This window comes from Narcine bancroftii, chromosome 2 (genome assembly GCF_036971445.1).
Source record: "Narcine bancroftii isolate sNarBan1 chromosome 2, sNarBan1.hap1, whole genome shotgun sequence".
NCBI lineage: Eukaryota > Metazoa > Chordata > Chondrichthyes > Torpediniformes > Narcinidae > Narcine > Narcine bancroftii.
This window is the reverse complement of record NC_091470.1, coordinates 245,169,464-245,190,248: the sequence shown is the minus strand read 5'-3', so window position 1 is coordinate 245,190,248 and position 20,785 is coordinate 245,169,464. Positions and strand designations below refer to the sequence as shown.

At 43.4% G+C, this 20,785-nt stretch overlaps 1 protein-coding gene and 1 long non-coding RNA gene across 9 annotated transcripts in view; one reads left to right on the top strand and one right to left on the bottom strand.

Moving 5' to 3' along the window:
* The window catches only part of LOC138755194 (transcriptional activator GLI3-like), a 469,347-nt gene that overhangs the window by 359,757 nt on the left and 88,805 nt on the right, over nt 1-20,785 (top strand). For 6 of the 8 annotated variants that reach the window (XM_069920695.1, XM_069920694.1, XM_069920696.1 and 3 more), the window contains one exon: nt 5,839-5,979. In XM_069920695.1, the coding sequence (XP_069776796.1) occupies nt 5,839-5,979 (141 nt within the window). Of the gene's footprint in view, nt 1-5,838; nt 5,980-17,381; nt 20,743-20,785 lie in introns of those variants that run through there. The other 2 variants (XM_069920700.1, XM_069920702.1) reach the window with 2 other exon arrangements.
* LOC138755195 (uncharacterized) lies at nt 188-17,253 on the bottom strand. Its single transcript, XR_011352100.1, has 3 exons — nt 17,056-17,253; nt 2,881-2,984; nt 188-335 (listed from the first exon to the last, which is right to left on the bottom strand). It is a non-coding gene; the product is annotated as an uncharacterized lncRNA (long non-coding RNA).

The window sequence follows — 20,785 nt, the reverse complement described above, 5'->3', positions numbered from 1 at the left end:
GTAATAACAGTAAATCATTGGGAATATTTTACAGTTTAAGTTTTTAAGGAAAGCATCATGTTGTTTATGCAATATTTAAAAGTATTTGTAAATTTATGGTGGCCTTTATGTGATAAAATGATTATTTTAATGCATTTAATGTATATTAATTGCTTTCAATAGATTGTTTTTTCTCTTGAGTGAAATACACTTTGAATGAAGACTTATAATCTTTAATTGTTGCTGAGCAGATTATTTTCCTCAGTGCTGCTTGGAGTCTAGACTTTTTACTCCTGGAGCCCAGCGGTTCTTACTAACATTGCTGAAGGACTTGCTTGAGTTCTTGGAGATGATGTCTGAATCACAGCAGTAGAAAAAACATAATTGGTCATTGATGTTTGAACATTTAACACGGGACACTTAAGAACTCATTCCTATTATTTTCTAGATTTTCTAGATTTCTCGAAAAAACAGAAGTAACATCACTTTGTGTTATATTTAGAATTCTTCACTCATGAGACATCATGATAAAAACAGCTTTTGCAAACTTTCAGAATTCAAAGAGGACAAACCAACCAAAAAGAAACATGAACCTAACTAGTTTTGTGTTGTCGAAGTTTCAAGGGCATACAGACTGAAGGTTTGCCACTTCATTTGTAAGATATCACCTCATTATAAAAGTGGTACAAGCCAAAGAAGATAGAAAGAAAATAAAAGTGGTACAAATCATTTCAAAGAAATTTGTGTTAAGAATGTACAGGGTCCTTCAGCATAGATTATGTAACATAATTGTTAAGTAACATATTATGTAACATAATTGACAAGAAAGTCTGCAGATGCTTTGATTGTAGTAAAAACACACCGAAATGCTGAAGGAACTCAGTGGATCTTTTCAGCATCCATAAAAAGCTTGAGCCCTTCTTCAGGGAATAAGCAGAATCAGACAGAAGCAGGAAATCTCAGAAAGTCTCAAAATTCAGACAATGCTGGCTGGGGGAGGAATCCAGACCAAGAAAAGGTGTTAATTGGATATGATAAGGGACAAGGTAAGAATTTATCATGTTCATACAAAATGTTTGATTACGATTTGTTCCATGTTGAAATCTCAGGGGAAGGGGCACTCCAGGGTTCAAATCTCATCATGCCCAGATGGTTCCTTCCAGTGACCAGTGGCATGGTTCATTAATAAAGGCCGATGTTTGGGTTATCCGTCTGTATGGGAATATTGTTTGGACAAATTAAAGTAAATTGAAAAAAAAACTTTTCTTTTAAATGCATGATTCTTGCATAATTCCTGCTCTTGGATCTAGCAGTACAATCTGATACAAACCAAAAGAAAATTACTTTAACGTACTATGGAGATAGAATTCAAATAGGAACAGAGTAGGTTAAACTACATTTGCTCCATGCATAACAATGACTCAGTGATGTTAGTTCATCTGCAGAATTTTTTTAGACATACATAGAACCATAAAACACTACAGCACAGAAAACAGGCCATTCAGCTCTTCTAGTCATGCGGAAAGATTATTCCGCTAGCCCAATGGTTTTCATACTGTCCCCCAAACTCACATTCCACTTTAAGTAATTCCTATGCCATAAGTGCTCTGTGATTATTAAAGCATTGCTTAAGGTGGTATGTGGGTGGAATCCACTGTTTTAATCATACCTAATTGACTTGTAATGTGCACGATTTCTTAACTCCAAAGGAAATAAGTCAATGACAATTTCTCTCAAGCAAAATATTTCAGTAACAATTGGATCTAGAACAGTGGTTCTCAACCTTCCCTTCCGACTCACAGACCACCTTAAACAATCCCTTAATAATCACAAAGTACCAATGGCATAGGGATTACTTGAGGAATGTGATTTTGGGGAGGCAGTTTGAAAACCATTGCACTAGTCCCATTTACTTGCACCCAGTCCATAACCCTCCAGACCTCTCCCATCCATGTATCTATCCAATTAATTCTTAAAACTTAAGATTGTCCTATTAACCACATCAGATGGCAGCTCATTCCACACTCCCAGCATTCCTTGTGTGAAAAGTTCCCCCAATCCTCCATCTAAGCCTTTCCCCTTTCACCCTAAAGCCATGTCCGCTCATATTTATCTCTCCTGATCTAAGTGGAAAAAGCCTATTCACATTTACTCTGTTTATACCCTTCATAATTTTGTAATCTCTATCAAATCATCCCTCATTCTTCTACCTTCCAAGGAATAAAGTCCTAACCTGTTTAATCTTTCCCTGTAATTCAACTCCTGAAGCCCTGGCAACATCCTAGTAAATCTTCTCTGCACTCTTTCAATCTTACTGATATCCTTCCTGTAGTTTGGCATTCAGACCTGCACACAATACTCCAAATTTGGCTTCACCATAAAATCCCAACTCCTATACTAAATACTTTGATTTACGAAGGCCAAGATGTCAAAAGGTTTCTTTATAACCTTATGTACCTGTCACTTGCAGGGAATTGTGTATCTGTATTCTCAGATCCCTTTGTTCCTCCGCATTCCCCAGTGCTCTAGCATTTACCATGTATGTCCTACCTTGGTTTGTCCTTCCAAAATGCAATACTTCACACCATCTGTCATTCACTGGCCCATTTTTCCAGCTGGTCGAGATCCCTCTGCAAGCTTTAAAAACCTTTCTCTCTGTCCACAACACCTCCAATCTTAGTGTCATCAGCAAACCTGCTGATCCAATTTACCACATTATCATCCAGATCATTGATCATAGACCACAAACAGCATGGTAACAAGCCATTTGGCCCACGAGTCCATGCTACCCAATTTACACCCCATTAATCTATACCCTTGGTACATTTTTGAATGGTGGAAGGAAATCGGAGCCCCCAGATAAAACCCACACAGGCACAGGGACAAAGACAAACTCCTTACAGATAGTGCAGGATTCGAACCCTTGTCCTGATTGCTGGTGCTGTAAAGGCGTTGCACTAACTGCTTCGACAACCATGTTTTCAGTTATCTTTGGAAGGATGTTTCTGATTGTAATCATAGTTTAAAACAGCCCATGCAACAAAAAAAACAGTTATTAAGAAAGGCAGAACATTTGTTTGTGATGAGATAAATATTTGTTTGCTTTCATCTCTTTTGAGGCTTTATCCTCTGTTTACTGACCATGTATTGTTTTTGTTTTGTCCCACCCCTGCCATTCAAGGCTCTGCCTGTTCAGAACATCTGCCTTCTCAGACCTTGACATCCATTCTGCATCCATGCTGTTTGACTTTGTGCATGATTTTTGCTCACCACCTCAAACTCAAACTGTGTCAACAATCCATAATAATAAAAAGATAATACATTTTCAAATTATATGCAAGCCTGACTTAACTTTTTAAACTGCAATAATCTTTCTTCTCCCTCAAAAATCCCTCATCCTTGCCAAGTGCTATCCAACCGGAATGTTTCTCTTCAAAGTTATTGAACATGCTTTTGCTTTATGTATCTATCCCATTTTTCCTGAAATTTTGAATCTCTCCAATTCTATTTCTGCTGTTAATGTAGTATTGATATGCTCTAAGTTGACACCACATTGCATCCTCTGTGATTGCAGTGCAATATCTCTCCATAACTGCAGTCTTTGGCAAGTTCGCCTTCAAAGTCTTATCATTCCAAGTCTAGTTTAGTAGAACTTTATTAAATTGTGGATGAACTCTGCCTATCCATTTGTAGCCAGTTGCATCTCTTACCCTCTCAGATTTATTAAAGATGAATCCTTAATCTTTTACTCTTCCTTACAGATTTGGCAACATCACACAAAATCACATTGCAATTGTTGCCGAATCCAGCAGGATGGAAAGAGCTCTTAACGCATCAAATACCCACTCTTAATGACCCCATTTTATCCCTCCCCCATCAGCCCTTGCTAGATTTTACCACTCGGGAGAGTTTACCATCACCAATTAATCCACCAACGTTCATATCTTTGGTGTGTGGGAGAGAACTACAACACCAAGGTAAAATACACAAGGACACTGGGAAAATGCTCAAATTACACACAGACAATACCAGAGGTCAGGATTGAATCCTGGCCTTTCAGACAACAGCTACATGAACTGCATCAGAGTGCCACCTAAAATTAACAATAGTCGGTCTACCACTTCACCACTTACCTCAACTTATTTATTCTTTATTTAGCCAGTTATCCAACTTGTAGTCTTGGATGAACTGAAGCCAGTATCTTTGATCTCTGCCAGGTATTTAATGTGTTTCATTTTCTTGTCGTCTATTCAGTCTCTCCCCAGTCACTGTCTCAGACAAAATCAGGCTGTTTCCAAATTTGGGACCTTGCATTGAACTTTAACCCACACATTCTTTCCATTACTAACACTGTTAGCTCCCATCTCTTCCATCTTCACATCTGTCACAGCTCACCTCCTGAGAATGCCTTCATCCATTCTCAAGGCTCAGTAATCCCAGAATTTTCTGGACTAAATTCCCATCAGTCCACTTTCTAGAGTTTACTGCTCTCAAGGTTTTAATACGAGTTTCCTGGTCACACACTCATTTTCCACGTGACATGAACTCTGTCCCCATTGTTCTCAGTTTTCATTCCCTGCTTCAATCCCTCCCTTGATAACTCTGTCATCTCTTTCAACCCCATCACCCTACTATTCTCAATCTGGCCTATTATGGATCACCATAAATTTCACTCCATTGTTAAATTACTCTATTTGGTCTTATTGTTTATTGTCAATGTTCATGTTAGGGCACATATAAAAGTCATTGTGTTTATTATCACTCTAGAAACTGGATATAGTTTGATTTCTGCATCTAATTTTCCTGGGCAGGTGGAAAGAAAATTAAAATATAAGGATGAAAATTATGGTAGCATAGTTATAGTATAACTCTTGCTTTAACTTTATTAACACCGAGGAAGCTGCATTGCGGTGGTTGCTCTGAATGCAGTAGACCAGAACTGGAACACTAAAAAACATGAAGAACCAGAGATAGAACAGAAGATGAAAGTATTTGCTAATGGCATCTGGTTCTAATTAAACATTGCATAAGTTATGATACAGCTTGCAGGTTCACATGCTCTATGAACTTCAGGATTTTTACATTCAGTTAGGATTAGCAATTAAAATAGCACCCCCCCCCCCACCCCAAATCATGACATCTTCATTGGAACTGAAATGCATGGCAATATAAGTTTATTTGTCACATTATATCTCGCATAATGAGAAGAATTCTTCTGTGAGCATCTTGACAGGTCAGTCTGAACATTCATACAGCATATAATGTAACAAAGCACAATTTACAGAGTTACATCTATTAGTCCCAAGCAAGGAGACTATGAATACACAGCTGTGGGAGGTTGGGGGGGGGGGGGGGGGGTGGCGGGGCGGGTGGAATATCAACATATAAGAATAAATTAACTTTGTGAAGAAATGTCTTGAAAAGTCTTATTTATGGTTTGGAATTTTAAACCTTTGATTTTAAAGCACATGTCTAGATAGATTATTCATTTGAAATCACAGGCACTGGGAATTGTCTTCAATTGGAAAGGATGTGGAGTTTTGTGAATGTTAGCATGCCATTGGAATGTAACTGACTCACTTCTTTACATATTTTAGGGATGGATTTTGTCTGTCTGTTCTTTGCAATGAAATAACAAATCCTTATAGAGAGAGTGTTTACAATTAGCAAAGAGGGAAAACGTTCTTATTTATCATCGTGTAGAAAGTTCTAAAGCTACAGAAAGAATCACTCAGGGCAATGAAAACTTAATAGGTACTCTGATCAATAAATAATTTGAAATAATTGTCTAAAAATAAAATTTGAATCCATAATGTGAATGCCCTGGATAATCATCTCCAATCTGTTTGTTTTTTTCAGTACCACATGCTGGAGTCAACCCGGCAGAATATTACCACCAGATGGCTCTGTTGACTGGTCACCGCAGCCCATACAGTGACATCATTCCTCCAGCTGCCACAGCTGGTGCTCTGCACATGGAATATCTCCATGCAATGGAGGGTAGGTAACAAATAAAACATGGTTGAGAAATCATCAAATAGAAGTATCAAATAAAGGATTTTAAACTGAAATCTGGCAAAATGTTAATCTTGATGCCACAGTAAAAGATAAATGGACTCTGTCAAAGAAATTAGTGAACATGATATTTCTTTGTTCTCGTCTCTTGTTGGTTTTTGAGTTTTGAAATGGGTAGATGAAGTTTATGACTGAAAGGAGTTTCCACTTTTGATCTGGTGAGGATGTATTATTGCCATATGCCATGGAGTAGCAGATCAAAGCCTCCTTTCTGTATTGTGACAGAAGCTGAAGATCCATTCCCAACAGCGCAATTAAAAGTGGCCTCTTTATATTCCTATTCTCCTCAAAAGGACTGGAGAATTGCAGAAACATTCTGACCTGTGCCATATTTCATAAGAGGTTCTGTATAAAAGTACATCTCAGAAATGTCTTCCATTTTCCATTGAGATAGCATTGGGGAGAAACATGAAAGGAAATGGAATTAAAAGAAAGCTACTGTGAACATTCCATAGCTTGTATTTCTAACTGAAACAGTAGATGGGATAGTTGTATAATTTTGCAGTATACAGCAAATGAATGAAGTGTTAGGTTTTTATCATTATGAAGGTACATCTCCAAGTAGATGTTTTTTTCTCAAATCTCAATCTGGTTGTCAGGTGAGAACTTTATCAGAGGTGAACTGTGGAAGTGTACCAATGCAACTCCTATTGGCCATCTTCAGAACTGCAGTTGCAGTCACTTTGCCTGAGAATTGGGTCCAAGCTGAACTAGGGAAACAGAGAGGAGTTACGCTTTCAACCTTATTAAACAATTTGTGAATCTCAATGATGTCTTATTGCACTCTTGAAAACTCATGTGTTTTTGAAAAAAGCATATTAAAGATCATTTAAAACATAAATTTATTGACGGCAGGACCATATTTACTAATCATATCAAAATAATTTTAAAACTTATTGTCACTATACTCTATTGATGAATCCACTCCCAAAGTCATCAGAGGGTGAGATAATGCTGCCACTACTGGAGCTGTTGACTCATGGCTGCAGTAGTATGGGTTCAATTGTGATCGGAGCTGTGTCTCCCTGCGAATGCATACATTTCCTCTGTGTGCTGATTTCCACCATCTCCTGAAGATGTTCAAATTGGTGGGTTAATAGGCTAATAATTGCTTTATGTCTGCAGGTTAGTGGTGAAATCTGGGGAAAGGGGGAGTGGATATAAATGTGAGGAAAATAAAATGGAATGTGAGCAAACAAGTAAATACTCATTGGAGTGAAACACGAAAGCCTGCAGATGCTGTAGTGAAAACACAGAAATGCTGGAGGAACATAGCAGGTCACGCAGCTTACATAGGAGGTAAAGATCTATACCATGAAGAAGGACGGGCTCGAAACATTGGTTTACCTCTTCTTTACCTCCTCTGAACACTGTGAGATCTTCTGAGTTCCTCCACCATTACTATTTTCATATGCTTGTTCGTTGATTCAAAGGGTTTGCTTCCCTGTGGTATCACTCTATAAGCATTAATTTCAGGATTAGTAATCCCAGTCACATGCCTGTGACTTCATAGGGATTTTTCCTAAAAGGGAAGTCGTTTTCAAAAGGATGATGTTGAAATATCAGCCAAGTATGAAACTAGAAGTTTCTATCCAATGAAAAGTCTGTTCTATTTTTCCATGCAGAGAGGGGCATTGTGAAATCAATTTTTTGATTAAGAGAGGATAACATTAGTTTGATTACCATTCTTTCATTGTGCAACACCAAAGTATTTAAAATGTCAATGCAACTATGCATACTGATATAGTGGAAACAGGTTATTTTGTGGTGTAAAGATGAAAAGATATGTAATCTTTTTTCAGTTGAACAGTCTGTTTAGTCAATACTTATAATCTAAAGAAGATGAATTTACCCTCTTTATACAAAACATTTTAGTGTCTAAACACCAGTTCTTGTCAAATTTCAATCTGCATTCCCCTATCACTCATCACAGCTCTTTTGTTGCTGTTGTTAAGAGCAATATCATTTAAAACACTAAAATGACTACTGTACACGCTATGGGTTTTAGAAAAGATTTATCTAGATTTTTATTGGTAGCTGGAAGAATTTTTTTAAATTTTATCTCTATACATTACTACTTTTATTATACATGCTATATTGGATTGGTTTCTGTAGTATTGCTGCATTTCTGAATGAAGGTAATAATCATCACCTAACTTGGAAATGAAAGCCAATAGGTGTTTTTTTTACTGAATTAGGAACGAAGTCCAGTTTACACTTCAGAGTCCTTTAGTTTCTTGCTGCATTCAGACACCATAATTGGAAGTGCCTGCTCAATGTGAATCGTGTGATATTGAGTCAGATATAAAATCTTTACATCAATTATCACAAATCAAGAAAGCACTGTCCCTGTCAGACATCTTCAAGGTCAATTATGACATTGTTGTGAACATCAAGGTTCATTTTATGAACAGAAGGAGAGATTGATTGATGGATATATGAGATCAATCCAAGTTGATGTAAGGAAAATGTCTCTTTTTAATGTCCCATGTGTTTGCCTCACCCATTTCCTATCAGAGGAAAGGTTATTGCAGTTTCCCCAAGCTCCACATCCATCCCAAATCTAAATGGGGAAATTCAAAAATAGCTTCCATTTTAGGATGTAATTGATGTTGCAGTTACATAATTAACTTTTAGGTTTTAGTGTAAGAATAATTGTAAGAGAAATCTCTTCCACCTTTGTCTCAGTTAGCATGCAAGCGTCTTGAGTCAAAAATTTGAGACTTTATGTTCCACTGCAGAGAGTTGTCAACAAATGTTTAGGCTGGTGCTCTGATACGGTGTTAAATGAGCATTGCATTATCAAAGGCACTGCTACTACCAGAAGGCCCATCTGCTCTCGATCTGAAAATAATGCACTATTCAGCAGAGGACTACAGGAGTTTTCCTTTGTGTTTAGCCTCAACCAATATTTAAAAACATTATTGGTCATTATTATATTGATGTTTATTGGAGCAAAATTTGTATCAGTGGGTTTCATTCTCCAGCAGTGATGATATCTGAGAATATCCTAATAGTGATCCCTATTCCTGATTACTGAGAAGAAACATAGAAGAAGACCCTACAGGGTTAGAGACCACAGCATGGGATTCAATGGCTGAAGGCTTTGCAGCCTGCAGGAGGCTGTTTATGGCATCCAAGTATCAGGAACAGGATTTATGAGGGTATCAATGGCAAGCCGGGCTCATGAAGCACCATGGACACTGATGAGTTTCTTAATTGTATGGAAAGTTTGGAACCAGTGGCTGAGCGTGTGACATGGATGCCTGGAGTTCAACACTGGATCAAAAGAGAGGCCATGTGGCCATGGAGGTTACGGGGGTGGGGTGGGGGGGTGGGGCAGGAGGTGGTGGCATCTGAGGACATGCAGGATCTACAGCAGTTGATATTTCTCTTTTGCTTTTGTTTCTCTTCTTGGTCAAGGTGCTGGACTAGTGGTGCTTCTTTGTGTGCCTTTACATGCAAATAAAGTAAACAAATTTTGTGTATTTGTGTACATGACAAAAAGGGGACCTTGAAACTTAATGGAACCCTTCTTAAGCAGAGTGACCATTGAGAAGTTGTTCAGAATGTAAACTCAATGCTGAGAAGTCAGAGGTGCTGCCATGCAATGTCTTGTTGAATCTTCTTAAAAATATCAAGATTGATAAGTCCTCGGAGCCAGACACTAAATACCCCAGGCTGTGGGAAGTGAAAGAAGAGGTATCTGGGGCAGTAGCTACGATCTTTGAATCCTCTTTGCCTGCAGAGGAGGTGCTGGAAGATTGGAGAATGGCAAATGTAGTCCCCTTGTTTAAAATAAAAGGTAATAAGGAGAATCCTAAGAATTATTGACCGGTGAGTCTAATGTCAGTGGTGTGTAAGCTAACAGAGAGGATTCTTAAGGATAGGATTTATAAGCATTTGGAGAAGTACAGTCCACTCAAGGATAGTCAGCGTGGATTTGTGAAGGGAAGGTCGTCCCCCACAAGTCTAATTGAGTTTTTTGAGGAGGTAACAAAATAAATTGATGAGGGTAGGGCAGTAGATGTGGTCAACAAGGATTTTAGCAAGGCATTTGATAAGGTCTCCCACAAAAGACTCATCAAGAAAGTCATGAATTACAGGATCAGTGTAAAATTAGATGTATGAATAAATAATTAACTTGTAGGAAGAAAGGAGAGAGTAGTTGTGAAAGGGAAGTATTCTTCCTGGAGGTTGCTGACTAGTGGAGTGCCACAGGGATGTGTTATGGGACTCCTGTTCTTTGTGAGTTTATGGATGACTTGAAGGTGGGAGGAGTTGTGGATGAGGCTGAAGGTAATAAGAAGATATAGACAAGATGCAGAGTTGGGCAGAAAAGTGGCAGATGGATTTTAATCCGGATAAGTGTGATGCATTTTGGAAGGACTAACTAGAAGGCTGAGTACAGGGTTAATGGTCGTTTTCTTAAGAATGTGAATGAACAGAGGGAGCTTGGGGTGCAAATCCACACATCCCTCAAGGTTGCCAGTGATATGCTATCAATGACTCGCATCAGAATAGATCATGATTTATAGGCTTTAATAACCATAAACTGCAGACATGTCTCACATATTCTGGCCCAGATCCAAGGTAGGTACTGAGGAAGGGGTTTGGGTGTACCCACTTTTATGGGGATCCTCAGTGGAGGAGTTATAGGTACAGCGGTATTAGACAGCACTAGCCGTTACACAGTGGTTCTACTAGATTCACCCCTTCTGTTTAAAAACAGAGTCCGGTGGGGTGAAATGGACCAGTCTGTCCAGTGGTCTTGTCTGTCATTGCGACCTTCATAGTGCTGGCTGTGAGTCAGCTGTTGGCTCCTGTGTGTGGTGTCTTGTGTGACGGGCTGGATGTCCGGTGGCTGGAAAGAGTTTATAGGGTCAGTGGCAGGTGGGGAAGTGCAGGTAGTTCGGGCCTCGGGTACCATTAGTGGGGCGGGTACCTGATTGTTTCGCTGGTAGTCGGTTCGTCGATCATTGGGATTCCAGCATGCGCCAGGGACCAGATGAAAACAGTGGAGGAGATGGACCTTCTCAACCAGGGGATCTGTCTTATAGCTCCTGGTGTGTCTCCAAAGCAGGATGGGCCTTGGGGTTGTCAGCCAGAATGACAGCATGGTTCTCGATGCCAACTTCCTAGGGACGAAAAACAGCCTTTCGTGCAGGTAGTGTTTGTAGCGGTATAGAAGAGGGACTTGGTACCATGGAGCGCTTCTGAGAGGACCTCTTGTCACTGGGGAAATAGGCAGGTCTTTCATCCTGAAGCCTAGAAGGACTGCCCTCAATACAGTGGCATTTTCCCTCTCTACCTGGATGTTCCCTCGGGAGTTGTAGCTGGCTTCTTGTGGCTATACCCTTTGCCAGAAGGTACTGGCGCAACTCATCACTCATAAAGGAGAACTACCGGTCGCTATGAATATAGCAGGGATATCCGAACAAAGTGAACAGGTTGCCCAGTGCCTTAATGACCATAGCTGTGGTTATGTCCGGGCAAGGGATGGTGAACAGGAAATGTGAGTACTCGCCAACAATGTTGAGAAAGTACACATTCTGGTTGGTGGAGAGGAAGGGGCCCTTGAAGTCTATACTCAGAAGTTCAAAGGGGTGGGTGGCCTTAATTAGGTGGGCTTCCTCTAGTCAGTAGAATTATGGGTTTGCATTTCATGCAAACCGAGCAGTTCCAGGTCAATTTCTTGTATCCTTGACTGAGTAAGGAAGGTTTTGAGCTCTAACGAAGTGGTAGAATCTGCTGATCCTGGGGTGGCAGAAGTTGTTATGAAGGGCTTGGAGGTGGTCTGTCTGTGCATTGGCGCATGTCCCCTGGGATAATGCATCGGGGGGCTTATCGTAGTTGCAGGTGGATAGCTCAATTCTCCACCTCAGGACCTTGTCGTTCTTTTACCTGCTGTTTGTTATTAAACATAAAAGCAACTGTATGTTGGTCAGTCAGCAGGATGAACAGTTTTCCAGCATGTTAGTGCCTCTAGTGGTGCACTGTTTCCAATATGGCCTGGGTTTCCTTCTTAATGGCTAAGTGCCGGAGTTTGGGGCCCTGGAGGGCATGGAAAAAAATGCCATGGGCCTGCCTGCCTGGTTAAGGGTGGCATGCTAGGCAAAGACTGATGCATCACTCTCCATCTAGAAAGGGATGGATTCATCCACAGCGTGCATCGTCACCTTGGTGATGTCATCTTTGATGCATGTGAAGGTCGCTTGGGCTTCGCCGATGAGGGGGGGAATGAATGGTGGTCATTTTCACCAGTGGGCAGACCTTATCTGTGTAATTATGGAACCATTGGGGATTATAGGAGAAGAACCCCAAGCACTTTTTCAGGACCTTGAGGCCGTGGGGCAGTGGAAGTTCTAGCAGGGAGTGCATACTGTCTGGGTCGGGCCAAATTACTCCATTCTCCACCACATAACTGAATATAGCCAGACGTGAAGAGTGGAAAATGCACACTTCTGGTTCTGGTTGAGATTTTTGGCCGTCTAGAGAAATGTTTGCAGGTTGATGTCGGAATCCTGCAGGCCATGGGCGCAGATGGTTATGTTCATTTAATTTCTGCTCTAATGAAGACTCTATCCACAGGGCTGTATTGCCTGCTTTTGGTGGTGACAGGCTTGCAGTTGGGGGTGAGGTTCGTGAACAGGGGAGATGGTGGGACCCGCAGGGTGGACAAACCACAGGTTGTGTGCAATGGGTGGTTTTCGGAATGCTGATGGGTCGTGTTTAGAGGGGAGAGCAGGTGATTTAAAATTTGGTCATTGCAGATCATGAGGGAAAGGTGAGGCCCATCATATTCCATTAAGACACTCTTGATTGGCACTAAAATTCCAGTTCCAATATGACCGGTGCACAGAGCTGTGGCATAATGAGGAGTTTAAAGTATCTATAAGTGTCAATGTCACGGTGCAGCTGCCGTGGATCTTAGTTAAGTGGGATCTGGATGCCAAAGAGACTTTACACTTAGCTGGGGTCACCACGAGGGAGTAGTGCCGTACTGTGACCGGGTGTATGAAGCTCTCCATACTCCCGGTATCAGACAATTTATAACGCGACCATTTACCTCAAAGTCCATCATAGACCTGGCTAGCTGATGTGGGCTGCTCTGGCCCAGGATGATCAAGGCTAACATCGGGTTGCTGTCTAATTTGCTGCTACTGTACTGGCTTGGTGGCACCCTCCAAGATAGCAACTCCCATGCTACGCTTGCCGTAAGTGGTGCCGTCCCGGGTTGTCATCCCCATGGTTCCACCTAGCCATTCTCCCCAACAGTAAGAGACACAGGAAGTGATATGGTCCAAGATAGCAACGGCTGTTGACCGCACACGGCGCTGCTGGAGGAGGGTTTGGACCTACATACCCCTTCTTCCCACAACCAGGCAGCTCCTATGTAAATGCTTCACATGCCTGCAGAAGTATCACTTCGGGTGCTCGACGGCAGCAACTTGAAATCCCGTGTCCCAAGATGGTGGCACCCATGCTCCCCATGCAGCAGCCGCATTGACAGAGGAGAAGACCTCTGCATTTTGCTGGGCTCTTTCAAGCAATTTGGCCAGGTCCACGACCTCCTGCAGGCTCCGATCGCCCTTTTCTAGGAGTCTTTGTCGAATGTGATTGGATCTGAAGCCAGCTACACATATGTCTTGGATCAGTTTCTCTTAGTGGACGGCAACTGAAACTTCTTGGCAGCCACAGGATCGTCCCAGCTCCCACAGGACCCACATGTACTCATCCACTGCCCCACCAGGCACTTGTCTGCGATGGCCCTGAAGACACCTAGCATAGATTACGTTCTTCGGGATTTGGTACTGTTTCTGCAGGAGCTCCATAGTGGCAGTGTAAGTACTGTAGTCTCTGATCATTTGAAAAATGTGGTTACTGACCTGTGTAAAGAGCAGGTCCCATTTATCTTCTTCATTCTGTACGTTGTTTCGTCTCATGAAAATGTTGAGGCATTGCAGCCACTGATCGAACTTTATACAGGCCTCTGGAACTTTTGGGTCAGTGTTCAATTTAACTGCCCATATTGCCTGGTCCATGGCACAAATGTATGGTGATTAAACTGATACACTATCAATAACTCACGCCAGACCAGAAGTCATGATTAATAGGCTTTAATCACCATAAATTGCAGACACATCTCACATATTGCTGGCCCGGTTCCAAGGCAAGTACTGAGGGAGGGGTTTGGGTGTAACCACCTTTATGGGGATTCTCAGGGGAGGAGTTACAGGTACAGGGGCGGGCCAGCCCCAACAATACATTCGTATTAGACAGCACTAGCAGTTATGCAATGGCTCCATCACAGCCACACAGGTTGATTGGATAGTTAAGAAGGTCTATGGGAAGCTAGGATTCTTTAATAGGGAATTGAATTCAGGAGTAGAGAGATCATGTTACAACTCTACAAATCTTTGGTAAGACTACACTTAGAGTATTGTGTTCAATTCTGGTCACTTCATTATTGGAACGATATGGAAGCTATGGAGAGGGTGCAGAGGTGATTGACCAGGATGTTGCCTGGACTGGGAAACAAGTCTTATGAGGCAAGATTAGCAGAGGTGAGATGTATCTCTGTGGACTGTAGAAGGATGAGAGGAGAGTTGATAGAGGTCTGCAAGAGGACTGCCAGCACCTGTTTCCTAGGGCAGGATCAGCAAACACCAGAGGATATATGTATAAAATTAAGTTAGGGGAGACATCAGGGGTAAGTTTTTTAACAGAGAGAGTTATGGGTGCCTGGGATGCCTTGCTGGGGATGATGGGAGAGGCTGAAACATTGGGGGCATTTAAGAGACTCAGACACATGAATGAAAGAAAAATAGAGGGTTATGGTGTAGGGAGGGTTAAGTACATTTTTTAAGGGAGGTGTATTTGGATCAGCACCACATTGAGGCCCAAATGGCCTGTATTATGCTGTATTGTTCTATGTTCTATGTCTTCATTTCATGTAGTATTTCTATGATTCATACCTGAATTTATAATTAAAACATAGGAGCAGAAATAGACTATTCAGCCCATCGAGTCTGCTCTGCCATTTAATCATGAGCTGATCCATTTTCCCACTCAGCCCCACTGCCTGGCCCTCTCCCCATAACCTTTGATGTCCTGGTTAATCAAGAATCTGTCAATCTCTGTCTTAAATACACCCAATTACCTGGGGAACAAATTTCATATTTTTACCATCCACTGGCTGAATAAATTCTTACGCATTTCTGCTCTAGACGGACACTCTTCAGTCCTGAAATTGTCCCTTCTTGTCCTAGACTCTCCCACAGTGGGAAATAATCTTTCTTCATCTACTCTGTCCATGCTTTTCAATATTCTAAATGTTTCAGTGAGATTCCCTCAACACTCCCCCCCCCCCCCCCCCCCTGCCAATTGTCCTAAATTCCAAAAAATGCAGACCAAGAGCTGTCAAACACTCCTCATATAATAACTTCTCATTCCTGGAATCATCCTAGTGAACCTCTTTTGAAGTCTCAACATCACATCCCTGCTCTTATATTCTATACCTCTTCAAATGAATACCAGCATTGCACTTGCCTTCTTCACCACCACCTGATTGCTTCGGAACTTAGTGTAAAATACTGTTTAATTTAAAAAAAACTTAATAACAAGCCAAAAGGAAGGACAGTTATAGATTAGTTTATAGAAAAACAGGTTGTGTGAAATGTAAAATGTAGGAATATGTGGAAAATGAGACTGGCCCAAATGAACACGTACAATCAGAGAGCTGATGTGCTAAATCAATTTTCTTTTGCCTCAGTCTGCAAATATTTCAGTGCATTTGGATGGGCATTTAGCAGATGGGCATTTCAAATAATAGGGAGGAAATTGTAAAAATCAGCCAATGTGTCTGCCTTGTTCTAAAGATGGGTAAATATTGCCCAGTTAGTTTAACATCTACTGTTGGATAATGCTAGTCAATAATCAGAGAGAAAACATGAATAATATCATACCCAGTCAACATAGTTTTATGAAAGGTAAATCATGTTTGACAAATGTGCTCAAATTCTTTGAAGATATATATGACAGGGAGAGTTGGTAGCAGGGAATCTGTAAATGTTTAAACTTTCAAAAGCCACTTGATAAGTTGCCACATGAGAAGCTAATGCATAAATTGAGAGCTCTAGGTATTGGAGGGAGTATGTTAACATGAATTTTAAGCTGGCAGACACACAAAAAATAGAGTTGGAATAAATGGGTCCTTTTCAGGCTGGTGTGGTGTAACTAATGTGCCCCCAATGTTCTTCACCCTTGTTTACATCAATACTGTGAAGGAACAAACAAAACTGATCAACGGGTATGGAGAGAAACAGGAGCAGGCAACTAAAGTCCTGTTCCTATTTTCTATATTTTGATTGATTTGGAAAATTATGAATTATATCATTGAAGCTTCAAAGTTATTAAGATAAACTAGCCTGGCCAATAATAGAAACTTTTGCTATTGCTTGAGTAGTCTGGGACTAAGTGGTGCATTATTAAAAGCAGAACGAGGTTTTTTGGAGATGTTGCATAGCAATGTTACATGCAGAGTAGTAGAAACTTGGATTTCTTTTCTGGATGATCCTCACTAGGTTATTCATTTTAAATCTGATTTTAAAAAGTTTTGTCAACCATATTAAAATATATTGGGAAAAAATAGATATGATCACACTGGATGGCACATTAGCTTCCAGATGCTGAATATTCTATTTTTATTTCTATTTTGACTTGGCTACAAAATGCTCTTGGATATCCTGAAGTGAGGAAAGGTCTTCCATCAATTTATTTTTCTATTTTCTCTTTTATATCCATCTGAGGACAGATTGGAAGACCCGAGTATAAAATTCCATTCAGGACGGTACTTGGATCGGTGCAGCACTGAAAAGCCAGTCTCAAATTTTGTCATGGGAATTGACATGGCGCCATCACTAAGTCCCCTTTGTTTTGCACAAACAAAATATTTTTCTGGCTCATTGCTTTGCCTCTATCATTGGTAACATGAATTACCTTTTCACAAATGTGTGTTCCCCTTGTCCAGACAAGGCTCCATCCTGTTTTCCATCATACCTGGTTTGGAATTGGCAAAATCACAAACAATACTCGGTTGATACTGTGGCGGCACACATCCTCATGGCAAACTGGCCCCACTTGTATCACCACGTGACAGGGCAGCCATGGGGAAATGGCATCGTCAGAGGTTTCTCTCTGACTCCAGTATCCCTTCCAGCGCGTGCCCTGAGCAGCGATTATGACCTCACAATGCACCAGTTGACTGAGCTCATACTGCCCTTAAAGGGGCACGCTGAATTTGAATAAAAACAGTCGTTAACGACCCTCGGTGTGGCAGCATTGATTTCCTTCAGCTCCTGCAATCGCCACAGTGGTGACCCCAACAGGCCCAGATGTCTATCTGAACCCAGGTGAATGCCGTAGCCCTCAAACTTCCACCCTTCTGGCCCCATTGCCCATGGATGTGGTTCGGGCAGGCAGAGGCACAATTCCACCTCCGCAACATCTCAGCTGATGCCACAAAATTTTACCACGTCATGGGTGCACTGGACAAGGACACGATGGCGAGGGTGGATGACATCATTCACCATCCACCAGCGGTGGGCAAGTATACCGCCGTCAAAAATCTACTCCTGGGGAAGTTTGGCCTCACTCCCCAGCAACGTGCTTCCAGGCTCTTACACCTGGATGGGTTGGGGATCGCAGCCTCTTCAGCCCTCATGGATGAAACGCTGGCCTTGGTGGAGCATCATGAACCGTGTTTCCTCTTCCGCCAGATATTCCTTGAACAGATGCCAGAAGATATCCGGCTCCATCTGTCCGAAGAGGACTTTTCCGACCCCTGTAAGGCCGCCGCCCAGGCAGATGCCCAGTGGCACACAAAACAGGAGAATGAAGCAGCCCTCAGCCAAGTCTCCAAGCCGGGGCCCCGCTGTCCACAGGATACCCCCAAGCACAAGCCGGAGGAAACACAGTCAACATGGTGCTTTTATCACCAGAGCTGGGGAGTGAAAGTCCGCAAGTGCCATCAGTCCTGTGGCTTCCAGCCAGCCCTGCAACTTCCAGAGGAATGGCCAGGCCAACTGCCGTTGATGGCTGTGATGGTTGGCCACGTGAACAGCCTCCTTTACATCGGTGACAAGTCCACAGGCTGCCGGTTCCTAGTGGATACAGGGGGTGAGCTGAGCATCCTCCCCCCCTACAGCGCTGTAAACTCGAACCTGGACCCCCGGTCCAACCCTGCAGGCTGCCAATGGTTCCACAATCAAGACCTATGGCACCCATAGGGCACAGATACAGATCGGGGATGAAAAGTTCATTTGGAGATTCGTCCTGCCCTTGGTGGGCACCGCGCTGTTCGTGGCTGACTTCCTAAGGGCTCACGATTTGCTGGTGGACGTGAGGGGCAGGAGGCTGCTCAATGCCTGTACCTTACGCTTGTTGCGCCTTGGCATGACAGATGACGACATACCCAAAATCGGCACGGTAGCCACCGCCACAGACATGTTCGCCGAGATCCTCAGTGAGTTCCCTGCCATCCTGGAGCCACGCTTCAATGTCGCCTCCCCCTGCCATGGAGTTTTCCATCACATCTCCATAAAAGGCCCCCCGCTGCATGCCAGAGATAGACGGCTGCCACCGGAGAAACTAATACAGGGAAAGGGGGAATTCTCCAGGCTCCAGGAGTAAGGCTTAATTCGGCGGTCGGACAGCTCTTGGGCAGTGACACTGCTCATGGTCCCGAAGTCATCAGGGGGTTGGAGGCCCTGTGGAGACTACAGATGGCTAAATGACACCACGACCAGATAGGGACCCAGTCCCCCATATCCAGGACTTCGCGGCCAACCTCCACGGCATGAGATTCTTTTCAAAAGTTGATCTGGTGCACGGATACCACCAGATCCCGGTCCAGCCCGATGACATTGGAAAGACCACCATTATCACCCCTTTTGACTTGTTCGAATTCCTCTGGATCACGTTCGGGTTGAAAAACGCAGCCCAGACGTTCCAGCGCCTCATGGACATAATGGGTAGGGATTTGAACTTTTTCTTTATCTACCCAGATGACATTCTGGTAGCCAGCTGCAGCTGCGAAGAGCACAAGGCCCATTTCCGCACCCTGTTTGCCTGGCTGGCAGAATTCGGCCTCACGGTCAAGAAGGCCAAATGCCATTTTGGGAAACAGACATTGCAGTTCCTGGGGCACACCATCTCAGCTTCTGGGGCAGCTCCGGCACTGGAGAAAGTGGCAGCCATCTAGTGTTTTCCCAAACCCTCTTCCCTCAAGGGCCTGCAGAAATTTGTGGGAATGGTAAATTTTTACCATAGATTCATCCCCAATGCCACCCGCATCATACGCCCTCTTTTTGTGCTGATCGCGTCGAAAGAGAAGACCCTGACCTGGTTGGAGGAGGCGGACAAGGCCTTCGATGCAACGAAACAGGCCTTCACAGAGGCAACTTTGTTGGTACACCCACGCCTGGAAACACACACGGCGCTCTCGGTTGACGTTTCCGCCACGGCGATCGGGGGAGTACTGGAACAGTGGCTGGGTGGGCAGTGGCGCCCACTGGCCTTTCTCAGTAAGCAGTTGCGGCCGCCAGAGCTTAAATACAGTGCTTTCTACCGGAAGCTCCTGGCGCTGTACCTGGCCATCCGCAACTTCTGATACTTATTGTTCAGCAGAACTTTCACCGTTTTTACCGATCACAAGCCCCTTACCCAAGCACTGGCTATGGCCAAGGACCCATGGTCAGCCAGGCAACAGCGCCACATGTCTGAATTCACTACAGACATCAAGCACTGGGTGGGCAAGGACAATCTAGTTGCGGATGCGCTCTCCCACCCAGCCATCAGCATGCTAGCTCCGGCCTCGACTATGCTCAACTAGCGCAGGCCCAGCAGCAGGACGCCAAAACTCCAGTTCTCCAGACTGCCATTTCAGTTCTCCAGCTTGAGGATATCGAGCTTCCTGACTCCACCCAGCCACTGCTCTGCAACACCTCCACTGGCTCACTGTGTCTGGTAGTGGAGGGCTACAGTCGTCAGCTCTATCCACCCCTCAGTAAAGACTACCGTTCATATGGTGGCACAGTGATTTGTCTGGCATGGCCTCAAGAAGGAGGTGGCAGCGCTAACCCACAACTGCATCAGGTGCCAGACATCTAAAGTCCATAGGCACATGCAGGCCGCTGTTTAACATTTCAACGGCCACACAGAGGTTCCAGCATATCCATGTCGATGTCTTGGGCCCCTTGCCAGTGTCCAGGGAGTCGCGGTATCTGTTTACCATAATGGACAGAGCAAACAGGTGGCCGGACGCCATCCCGGTCCGTGAGGTGTCAGCGGAGACCTGTGCTAGAGCCCTGGTCAGCCAGTGGATCACTCATTATGGCATGCCGGCACACATCACGAGCGACGGAGGTGCCCAATTTACAGCCGCACTATGGTCGCAGCTGGCAAGGTTTCCGGTGTAACACTGCACCACACCGACACCTAAAGTCCGCTCTGGTGCAAGACTTTCCGGCCCCAACTGGAAGGACGAGTTGCCCTGGGTTCTTCTTGGGACTAGGACGGCGCCCAAGAAGGACCTGCAAGCCTCGTCAGCTGAAATGGCTTATGGCGCACCACTCTCCCTGCCAGGCAAATTATTTTGCCCAGAGGCCGAGATGACGCACAACGAAGGTGAGCGGCTCACGGACCTCTGTAAACGACTGGGCAACCTAAC